The sequence below is a fragment of the Diadema antillarum genome, unplaced genomic scaffold (genome assembly GCF_040938485.1).
Source record: "Diadema antillarum isolate AM-2024a unplaced genomic scaffold, OU_Dant_1.0 seq00000079_RagTag, whole genome shotgun sequence".
NCBI classification, from domain to species: domain Eukaryota; kingdom Metazoa; phylum Echinodermata; class Echinoidea; order Diadematoida; family Diadematidae; genus Diadema; species Diadema antillarum.
The window spans coordinates 2,284,348-2,296,558 of NW_027271172.1; the positions used below are offsets into that span (position 1 = coordinate 2,284,348).

Here is a 12,211-nt window from a genome sequence, read left to right on the forward strand (position 1 = left end):
ATACAAACAGATAGACGATATATCTAGACAGATAAACTCTCACACATACACACACACACACACGTGATATTTATATACTAAAGGACGTTTTATATATATGTGTGTATATATATATACATATATATATCATGGTTCCATGACATTTGCTCCTGCAGTGCGAAAATTGCTCCCATGCAATATATGCACTCTAAGTCAAACATAAAACATACCCACAAACATACCCCTAGCCCTAATCCTAATCCTCAGATTAAACTAAACCAAAAACCCTATATACGTCCTTGGAGAAAATAAGACGAGAGCAATTGTCGCAGGAGATGTCTTGTCACCACATACGTGTACTAGTGTTACATATAACATCGATGTCGACCGCTGCTATCTAGTAGGCAAAATGACAGATTGAATGATTAGTTAATTACATGTGGTATTATTTTAGTTTTCAGGTTACAAGTTACTGCATTTGACGAGAATGTAAAGTTTTCCCTAAATCTTGCAAACATAAATTTAATCGAATGCGATATCTTCATCGCAAAAATCGAATGGCCAAGCTATGGAATGCACTACAAACCACTCTTCTACCACCATAAAAGACGGAAAGACACGTTTATGAAAATAAATCAGCGAATAGCCCCTAGTCATTTGCCTTCACCCAGCACAATCGCTGTTTCAACGTCTTCCCCTTCCCCCAGTTTTTGGCCCGGGATAATGTGCAGTGTATATATAACTCTCTTGCAACGTACCGCATTTAAGTTAAAGAATATGTTAAAGCAACATTTTTGAGCTGTGATGATTCTTACAAATTCTTTGCTGATAATTCAGGTCAATGTTTGTTCTATTTCATCTTCTTCTTTTTTCAGCACAATACAGTCCGGCAGTGTGCCCCCACCTCACCAAAGTCCCATGCCCTTCTGTACTGTCAGATAATGGCGCCGTTATTCAGTACATACCTAAACCCGTGAAGTCGCACGCTTACACTTTACCGCAGCTGCCACCAGGAATGAAACTTCCCGAAAACCCGACTGGATACATCTGCACGAGACCAGGTATAGTCCTTTAAGGGGTGACATACATATAGTTTTGGTTAAGGTGAGATGTCAGCCCTTAACTTTTTACTATACAGACCGCTTTATGAAATGTTAGAGACCCTGCGATTGTTAAAGGAATTCAAAATGTATTTGATGAAAATTGGTTTCAGAATGGTTGAGACATCCCCAAGCAGTGTAAAACAAAGCGTTCCTAATAGACGGTGGGTCTCGTTTTTTTTTTATTAGAATCGTTTTGTTTGCTTTGTTATCTTAGATATTTCGAAACCAATTTTCAACAAATAAACCTTGAATTCCGTCATGTCCTCTGAGGATTTTATTATGCTCTTACATATTTCACCACAGGTTTTTCTTTGTCTCAAAGAAATTAAGATATCATCAAAAACTTAGAAAAACCTGAAGCTGTAATTATCTCAACCGAAAATGTACCAGTCCTTTAATCTGAAGTAGGATTTTTACATACTATCAGTGACTATGGTGTGCTAAGTGTCGATCACTGTTCCAATGTGCAGCTTGGTACGATACCATATTAACAAGCTGTTTCTCTGTACTCTTTGGTATTTATCCAACAGCTCAAGATGATGTGATTGATGTGAAGTCAAATTATTTGTTTCCTCATAACTCATCGCATAGCTGTTGCTGAAGTTGTTGAGGAGGAAGAGTTTATATTAGAATAACATAATTTCACTTAAAAGACTAATGTACCGTTGTACTGACATACAACGTAAATGATGCATCTGCATAGGTACCTATGCAATTCAAGCTGTGCTTGTATAGGTTGCTCGCATTTCATGTTTGTGAAATTGTCTTTTCTCTTCAATGATTACGACTTTAAGCCTTTTTTTTTACCAAAAACTTCCATTTTATTGTAGTCAGTGGTGTTGAGTATTTTTCTTTTTTTTAAAGCACCAACTCACTGTTTTGTCATTGTTTTTTTCTGTGTTTTCTTGAGGAAAACGTGTTTGGTATACATAGTTAAGATTAAGAGTTTTATGTGTAGGTTTATTGGTGTTGTATCATATTCGTATTTATAAGGTAGGGCCTCATCCACGTCAAGGTCTGCTTATGATGACGAGCCCATGTATTGATTTCGTCTTTGTTCACATATAAATATAGAATGTCCTAACCTGCTGCTTTGTAATGTTATTACAGACTGCTGTTGTTATGAAATTGATTACTGTTATGTTGATTAAAATGTTATACGTTCCCTGTTTTGTGTAATCTATATCACTTTGTTTTCATTTGTTATTGTGCTTGGAGAGAGAAAATGCAGCTATAGAACAAAACCAAGACAAAAATATCTTGTCTGATGTTCTATGGATTGTATTGTTATGTTGTTTTGTATCTGTATACTGTATCATCAAAATATTTGTGCTTGGGAGTTGGAACAATAAAAGCAAATAAAAAACAAAGTCAACTGCAAGACAATCAAGTAAAGAAATTTTAAAACGAAGTTGCCTTTGTAAAAATAATCAGAGGAAAAATATATACTGTACATGTTTAAACATGTATCTTTTATACATTCTTGTGAAAACAGCCTGCCTGTCTGACCCGTGTCTTCATCAGTCCCAGTGTACTGAGACGGACGACGGTTTCAACTGCACGTGTCTCGATGGTTGGCAAGGCAAACGATGTGAAAAAGGTGGGAAACAGAATTTCTTTTGTGGTAAATTTAGTTAGTTATCTTCTTGTTAAATAACTTTATGCAGAAGATTACCTCATGTGGTAGATTCCGTTATATTGATATTTTGATTCTGATCTTTTGTTTTAATCATAAAACGTGTGACAGAAAGGGGTATCATATTTATTTTATGTTCCGTTAGTTTTGTTGTAATCATATACTAGTTTTAAATTGTAACCTACATAATAACATGGTCGAGGATTTCTTTCTGTAGTTTTCATATCTATGTATATTTCATTTGAGATATTCTTTTGTGGGACTTCTGATCACTCCTCTCAGCTACTTTCATCGAAACTGTGAGGATCCTTGGAGGAAACAGGAATGAAGGGAGAATCGTCTTTGCACCTCGTTACAGCCCAGACAAGTTTAGACTTATACACCAAAATGGGTGGACGGCTCATGCATCTCGTCTGGTCTGCCAGTACCTTGGATTCCAAGGAGCTTACGGAACAATAAATGGGAACCTCTACGGCGAATCGTCACAGGATGTGTACGCAAAATTGGGTGTGGTCAGTTGCCCAACAAATGCCGCGAATATCACCGACTGTTGGGTAGACGAAGAGACAGATGATGACGTGAATGCTACCATCGGCATTGTGTGTTGTTCAGGTGAGAGGTTTCATATTTACGTATGACTTTTATGTTTGCGTGTTTGTTTGTATGTTCTCAGTTTCCATTTGAAAATATGTCTAGATAACCCCATATGCAGCTATCATATTTGGGTTTACATCGTGTCCATGCAGTTGTATGTACTTGAGGAGGACCGTATGTCCTATGTGTTAGTATACATACAGGTTAATGTCTATAGGATGAAATACTATTAAAGTTATTGAAAATATATCCACACACGCACACATACCAATTGCATCTGGAATCTCTTTCTCTCTTTCTCTCTCTCTCTCTCTCTCTCCATATACACTATTCAATTCAATTCAATCATAGTTTATTTCCAATCACCGAAGATCAGAAACATAATAGAAAGTATACATATCATGAAATGATATTGTCCAAACATTTACAAAAAATTCATGTAGTATATGAAATAAATTACAACAACATATGTACAATAATTACGAGGAACAATGCATGTATACTTCGTGAGCGTTCGGAAAATAACTTCAATCATGGAAAATAGCGATCCACTAAGAAGCAAAGCTTTGAGTGGGACGTGGATTGCTAGATAAATACTGAGTAAACAATATATTATTCAAGTTTTTTTTTTACAGCTATTGTATTAAATATAGATTGCTCAAGTCATTTGTAAAAATATAGTTATTTTGAGATATACTGGCTTCGGCAGTAATAAGAAATAAGAATGGAGTATCAATGCTAATAATTACTATTATAATTATACTGTACATGTATGTGTGCGTTTATATGCATAATACTAGTATTTTCATTCATGTATATTCACTGTTTATATATATTTGTTTTTCTTTCTTTTTACTGAACTGAATTAACGGTAAGAATGTTTGTCTCATATTTTCCCTCAGAGAGTCCCAGCATGTGTCCTGGTAGTCCTCTTGGTCTCGAAAATGGCGCCATTCCAGACTCCAGCATCACCGCTTCATCCTGCCACAGGGATGGCCTTTGCACCCAACACGCTCGTCTCAACGGACCCACCTCGTGGAGTACCAGCGTCCTAAACACATCTCAGTGGTTACAGGTTCAGTTCAGATCGAACTTTCTGGTGTCTGGTATAATCACACAGGGCAGGGCGTCATATGACCAGTATGTCACGTCATATAAACAGTCCTCCAGCGTAGACAGCATGGTTTGGACCGAATATAAGGATCCTTTCACAGACAGCGTTAAGGTGAGTTTGATGCTTCTGAAACCAGTGTGTTCATGCTGGCGACACACAAAAAATTGAGATCAAATATAACCATCTGCATCATGCAGATGACGAATGAAGGATTCTCTAAATAAAACCAAATTAATATCATGAATGATAAGGTAATAACTTTTAAACCCAATTTATCGTGATACCATGTATACCTATCGCAAATTCGAAGTTATTATAGTGTGATATAGTAATAATGCTTATAAAAATATTCATGATTTAAAATTTACGTTCGTGTGAACAGCTAGCTAGTTTGAGTTCGTCTCACTGTATGAACTTAACAGATACCTTTTTTAAAGTAATTGTTTATAAATTGTCGCCGTTTGTTCACTAGTGTTTTTCATAACTTTTTTTGCCATCGAAGGTATTCCCGGCTAATTATGATAGGACTAGTCAAGTGAGACACTACTTCAGGAGAGCCATGACTGCGCGATATATTCGACTCCATCCAAATACTTACTACCGGTACAAAAGTCTCCGACTGGAGCTGATTGGCTATGGACCTTTGCAAGATGATAGCGGTAGATATGCTTGAATTTTAGACGTGTAAACACACACTCATAACAGTTTATGCACGGTCCCATCTCTGTCGATGGTTATGTCGAAACCGGACAGCGATGTTAAAACACACTTGTTTTGAAGGTGTGTGTGCGTCCAAATAGTGTGTATATCAATTTTAACAGAACCACTTCCTCCAGCTGGGCAGTCTGTCAAAATTCGTGTAGATTGAAAAAACAAGTCCATCATTTTAAATTGATTGACCGTAGAAGGCATATACGAATGTATTACAGATTCTAATTGTTGGCATAATTGTAATGGGAATGCCTTAAAAAGTTTGCTAGAAGTGGTTCACTTTACCTGTAGGGGGAAGGCATATTAGTTTTGAAATGAAGGTAAACATTAAGACACGATTTGACACACATTCACACACAAACACGCTAATTCCACGTTTTCTAAACTCTTTGCTTTGATTGAGGACAGATGTTTGAAATACAGCTTATGACGATTTTTATTTGTGCAGCATTTCCATGTACTTACTCTGGATTACATTGAAAATCTTACACCCGTGTATTCACTACGTAGCTGTGTTTGCGTAACTGAGTCTTTGTGCGATGGTCTCTGTGTTTTGTTTGTTTGCTTTGTTTATTATTGTTTATTCCGGTTGCCAAGTCTTAAGAAAATAACAAAATAATATGTAGATATACAAATAACAATATATGCATGCTTCGAAGAAAGGCAATTAATCTTATATCAGCTAAATTACCACAATTTACGTCATAGGTATAGATACTGAAACTGTATGTTCGTCTTTATGAGGCCATTCGCTAAATAAAGATATCGACATATGAGGCACAATTTTTGTGAACAAACATTGACATGATAATGGAGCTCACAGTTTCACTTTGTACATGGTAATTAGAAGGTCATTTGTATAATCAGGCATGTTAGTTTTTAACATCACTGGGATAACCATCCTTAATGTAACAAAAATGGTCATGCAATCGCTATAAATGGTGCTTTTGAGCCCATCCGCCTTGCAACCGTGCCTCGTACTTGGTATACTAATAGATAAGGTCGTTAACGCTAAAAACAGTGGCATGAATGTTTACCGAATTTGCAATTTATTGATGACCCTTTCTGGTCACTTGGTCTACACGCAAGCTCGCCCTTTGCTTTGAAGTAGTTCCATAGCTAGTTAAGTGAGGCAAGCTTGTGCATTATGCTACTTTAAAAAGTAGTTAAATGCCTTACCAACTGAGAAAAAAAAACATAACTGAATTGAGCTAACAGTGAACTGGCTAATGGTTATTGATTCTAGCCGCCATTGACCACGATAGCGAGCTCTGTCCACTCGATCGGGGCGTCCCTCTCGGGGTCGAAGATGGTCGGATTCCTGATGCCAGCATGTCGTCTTCTTCTACGTACAACCACGTTACACTGGCGCGGCATGGCAGGCTGAACACAGAACCTGATTTGAGTGGTAACTCGAAGGCATGGACACCACAACCTACTGATCAAGACAAGTGGCTGAAAGTAAGAATCGGTTACTCCCTTTACTTTCACGAGACAAAAACTGGTAGCGGGTTCTCTTAACAAGTATTGTAGCATTTAGCGTTTACCTTCATTTTCTTTTTCATCCACTACTTGATTAGAGCAATTGAAGCGAAAAGCAAAAAAAAAAAAAAATGCACCGGTGAAGTTGCAGGTAAACACAAATGCACCTATATATATATATATATATATATATATATATATATATATATACCGGGTGTCCCAAAAAAAGCGGAACGGTGGATTTTAAGTACCTTGGGGTCTAAAAAGTTATATATCTTTTGACATCATTAGAAAGAGCATCTTCCGCAAAAGACTATGATACCAGAATCATTAAATTTGGTTCAGTACTTTTTATTCTACGCCAATTTCTGAAAATGCAGTCATTGTCAAATTTCGCCGGATTTTTGTGACTTATGAGATAATAATTTGAGCGCGACACGCGATCCATACGGTGAACACTGTGCAAGCTCGGTGATCCATGTCAACAAACGATACAGCTTTCACATTGGGCACGGGCCAGGAAAAAACAGTGTGTGTGTGTGTGTGTGTGTGTGTGCGCGCCCAATATGAAAGCGTTATCTTTTGTTGACATGGATCAACGAGCTTACACAATTCACCGTATGGAACGCGTTTCGCACCCAAATTATTATCTCATAAGTCGCAAAAAATTGAAAATGACTGCATTTACAGAAATTGGCGTAGAATAAAAAGTACTGAACCAAATTTACTGATTTTGGTATCATGGTCTTCTGCGGAAGATGCTCTTTCTAATGATGTCAAAAAAATATATCACTTTTAGAACGCAAGGTACTGAAAATCCACCGTTCCGCTTTTTTTGGGATACCCGGTATATATATATATAGGAGGTAAAAGCATGCTTGCAACGGATAAAAAAAAATCGCCAGAAGTTAGGAAGGATTAGGAACTTGACAGGAAAGCAGAGCCTAATATATATGACGACAAATCCCGAAAACATGTACAGAGTGGACAACATCAAGAGTCTAAACCTGTTGCAAAAGCAAACATCAAAAAAGTATTCTATGCAAGCATACAAACACACACACACATACATACAAATATCTACACAGCGGATATTTAATGATAATGATAGAAACAATAGAATATAGATAATGATGATGATGATAATAATGATAATAATAATGAAACATTTATAAAGCCCATTTACCCTAAAACACCATACATCTTGAAATGTGCTGTGAATCAAACATGAAACAAGTGAGAAATTAGAAGTTATTGAAGACGATGAGAGATTGCTGGTTGCTGAGAGTTTGGAGTAGTTGATTCCACAGTATTTCACAGTTTCAGAGCAGCAGATGAAAATGCTTTATTACCAAGTGTAACATACATAACCTTCGCTGTGGATTGGTAGAGGGGAATTCTAGGGTGGATTCCTTGTGATTTGTCCCTGATCAAAGAGAAATGGTAAATATTTTTAGAAATTTGCGCCGTGTCAATCTGAACTTCTCGAATCCTTTTAGAATCCGCATTCCAAATGAAATTCATTATTCTGAGACGGAAAACATTCACACACAATGACGTCATTCTTTGCAAGTTAATTGGCGATTTGGTCAATTTCGAAAATGAGAAGATGCTTGTCTCCTCTGAGCATAGGTCATACATTTACACCCAACAGCCAAATTGTATAGTCTCGAATGTCAATTACGACTGACCCGTTCATCATTTTGATTCAAATATAAAATTGTAGTTTTCAAAGCTAAACGCTGCATAAAAAAATAATTGTTATCATCAGAAGAAGAATTACAAACTCACATGACTGACTGAAATTGGAAAGTATCGTAATGGAATGTTTGTTGATGAATAAGACTAGACGTGTATTTTCGGTCAATTTCATTTGCTTTTCCTTTTGTTCATGTGAATTGTACTTTCTTTTGTTTGTATGTTTGAAAAAAAAATGGTAATTTAGATTGACCTCGGGAAAGTGTTCGTGGTCACAGGTGTTGTTACCCAAGGCAGACCAACATACAACCAATGGGCAACGTCTATGTACATATCCATGTCCCTAGATGATACTGAATGGGCTTTTGCAATCGACCCGATTTCCCGTGGACGAAAGGTAGTTCATGTAGTTTGTATTTTCGACTTGCACAATAACTGTCAAAACTAATGCATGCGGTTATTTTATACCCATTATACGCGTGAAATTACTTGAAAAATAACAAAGTATGAGCTGTCAAACCTCAGAATACCGAGGCGAATATGTTTTTAATTCAAACTGAAAACAAAAATTTGGGGTGTTCCAAAAAGTAACCAAAGTTCAAAGATCAGCTATGTCAAGGATATATGGTTTATTCATATAGAATTTTTATTAAAATACAAAGTGGCTAATCCGCTTTAATTTGACACCTTGCTTGCGTCACCATTGTCACGGATCACATAGTTACGGTCCTTCGAATGTGAAAGGTACGAAACTTTTTTTTTCAAGTTTTTTGGTTTGTAAGGTACGAAACCATTTTCTTTTTCTATAAGTTTTTGGTTTCATCGTGTGTTTATTTTTTTTTTTCACACCAATTTTTAATAAAATGATTTCCTTTCTGTTAAGATTTTGCGATTGACTGTTAATTTCCAATCTCTAGTGAGCACATTATTCAGCCCTTACCTTATATGCACCAACACCTTCGACGTGTCCCCTTCCCCTGTCGACACAAAGTGTGTGTGATCGAAGCTGCATGTCTCGCACTGCTCGATAACCATTGCGGGATCATGGCGAAGAACATCCATCTCATGGCGAATACGCGCCTTCAAGTTGTCCAGACCAGGTGGTGGGAATGTGAATGCCCTGCTCTTTAGGTATCCCAGAGGGGAAAAAAAAGTCACAGTATGTCAAGTCATGAGATCGTGGAGGCCATTTCACCTTAAGATAAAGGGCTATTATGCATTAGCAAAATAAAGTATACCAGCGTCTAACGGACAGCTCGAAGACGGTGAGCTGCAGCACCATTCTGTAGACCCTTACCCACCAAAGATGCCGGAACAGTCCTCGATCCTACCTTTCAAAGTTTCTTCCAGCTGGGGCACAATGTCCTCATTGATTAAATCTAAGTACATGCTACCAGTCATGATTCTGTTGAAGAAAAGTGGACCAATCATTTGGCAACCTCTACACAGGCCAGCCCACACACCCCATCTTTGTCTGCTCATGTTAACGTCGTAATTGGATGTCCTGAAGCCGCATATTCCACGATATTGTGGGTGTTCACTTTCCCGTCCATGCTAAAAGCAGCTTCTATGCCAACAAGGTTTTGCAGGAGCAACCTCGAAAAGTTGAGCTTCCTCTGGAAATCACATCTCCGGCAGTTGATGACACTCACTCACTTTGTAAGGATACATGTACTTTACAAACCAAAACTTGAAAAAAGCAGGTTTGTACCCTTCACCTTCGAAGGACCCTAATTCTGTGATCCCCATCAATGTTGACGCAAGCATGGCGTCAAATTAAACCGATGAAAACTTATGTTAAACTGAAATGTAACTGATTAGTTACTACTTTATATGGCATACATTCCACAAGAATAAATTATATATTCTTGACTAGCTGACCTTTGCATTTCTTTAAGAACACCCTTTATATTATATGGTGTTTTTTTTTATTGCAGTGAGAATAAGAATCATAAACTAACTTTGCAGAACTAGGTGTACAATATTCTGCCCTGTTCGAAAGGCAGGTAATGACGTCTTCTTCAATAACATCATATGATCACTTTACATAAACAGTCTCACCTAAGATTATTTTCTTTGCCAATACGTGTATGCATGAGTGAATGCTCATTAAATATGTAATAAGTAGGATCACAATATTTTAAAATCTCAAGTATATCTAAGAAATCAGTTTAATTACTTTGATATGAAAGAATATTTTAAAAGAATTATGCCAGTTTTCCAAGGCATATGCCAATCAAAAACCGAATGCAAAAGTCCGCGGCCATTTTTTGCATCTACCTGATATTTTACTGGTTTCTGACCCATTTAGAATACTCGAAAAAAAAAAAACAGGCGTCGATGAGATCAAAGGATATAGGTGGTTCTTTACAGTGCTGTATAATGATGGAAATGAAATCATAGTATATTATTCAATCAATGTTTCAGCTGTAAACCTGAAAAAAAAAACACCAAACAAACATGTCATTCAAAATGAAGTGTCCCCTATCAGCTGTCATGCTCATATTTTGAACACAAACCATTGTGATCATGAGCTATTGCAATTTAAAAAAAAAAAAAAAAACCGGTGTCTCATCTCGTCAAATATAATGCAAAGTGGACATAGAAGTCTGCATGCATGGAAATCCCATGTTTCTGCCTTATTGCCTCATTATCTCTAGTGTTGCGGTCTGACTATTATGCAAAAGTGAGTCTTTGTGTGTGTGTGTGTGCGTGTGTGTGTGTGTGTGTGTGTGATATTTTTTTCCTTAGCTATAGGTTTCGTCAACCTCAGGGTTTATCATCCACTCACCAATCATTCAATCACTGAATTCATTATTACGTAAAGAAGTAGCCATCACAATCAGCGCCAACTCTATGAAGCACATTCTCTACCATCCCCTGTTCCATTTCCCTTGTTCAGCGTGTAGGCATTCTCTCTTTTTCTTTCTTTCCTTCCATACTTTTCATCTATTTTGGCAAGTTGTGTCATGTTGTTGTGTTTCTTCTGTTTTGTCCCGTCCTGTCGTATATCATATTTGTCACAAGTGTTTGTAAATAAGTAATTCATAAGTTTTATGAGTGGTTCACAATCTACAAGCTTTGCTTTTTAGTTGACCTCTCTATTCTATCTTCCTTTTTTTCTTTCAACTGAAGCATGACTTTGTATTTTTTTTTTTTTTGGGGGGGGGGGCCAGTATGCGCTTTTAGGTTTATCGATATCATTTGTTTATTGCAAAGGGAAATGTTTTTTGTTTATGATGTATGATACCTGATTTATCTTGTATTATGTTTTTGTTGAAAGAAAAAAAAAGAAGAATGAAAATAAATTAATTGAATTGAATTGAATTGATATCATCCAAGGTGTACCCAGCTAATTATGACAGAGAATCCCACGTGACTTCGTTACTACCTAAACCGGTGAGGGCGCGTTACGTCAGGTTCCATCCAATCACGTTCCTGAGCCATCCATCGATGAGAGTCGAAGTTTTGGGACATGAGATTTGATGACTTCTTTGTATAATGATCCCTCGCGTAAATTAATTTGTTTTATCTATTTGTTCGTATTGTCTCCTTTGTTTGTTTTTTGTTTTTGTCCGTATACGTCCTTTGTTGACAACTCAATCGGCCAAACATGGAATTCTATGGATATGCACTCTTTTGTGGAGTGGACTTGGAACGATTATGTTTTCTCGCCTATGATCATTCATTATGAAATTGTATTTTTATTTTTTTTTAATTATCAAATCATTCTTTTCATGTCTATGAATTTTTGAATTTCTGTAGCATTATACATGGAAATAATTGCATGTCTGTCATTGTCATGTTATCAAATCAATTTCTATAGCATCATAATATCACTTTGATATCATTGATACAACTATTTTTCAGTTCATATAATCTTTCAACCTATGG

General features: G+C 36.7%; 1 protein-coding gene across 1 annotated transcript; it reads left to right on the forward strand.

Moving 5' to 3' along the window:
* The first annotated feature begins 994 nt into the window (after positions 1-994).
* Positions 995-11,803, forward strand: LOC139726084 (lactadherin-like). The gene is made up of 7 exons (XM_071637166.1): positions 995-1,040; positions 2,578-2,682; positions 3,001-3,330; positions 4,215-4,537; positions 4,929-5,085; positions 6,384-6,598; positions 11,660-11,803. The coding sequence occupies exons 1-7, from the start codon at positions 995-997 to the stop codon at positions 11,801-11,803; spliced, it is 1,320 nt and encodes a 439-aa protein (XP_071493267.1).
* The last annotated feature ends 408 nt before the right edge of the window (positions 11,804-12,211 follow it).

What these genes read in the sequence shown, in the direction of transcription:
- LOC139726084 (XM_071637166.1), top strand. Translation starts at nt 995, where the DNA reads ATGAAACTTCCCGAAAACCCGACTGGATACATCTGCACGAGACCAG. An exon ending in ATACATCTGCACGAGACCAG is followed by an intron (nt 1,041 to 2,577) that starts GTATAGTCCTTT and finishes TTGTGAAAACAG; the next exon opens with CCTGCCTGTCTGACCCGTGT. An exon ending in AGGCAAACGATGTGAAAAAG is followed by an intron (nt 2,683 to 3,000) that starts GTGGGAAACAGA and finishes CACTCCTCTCAG; the next exon opens with CTACTTTCATCGAAACTGTG.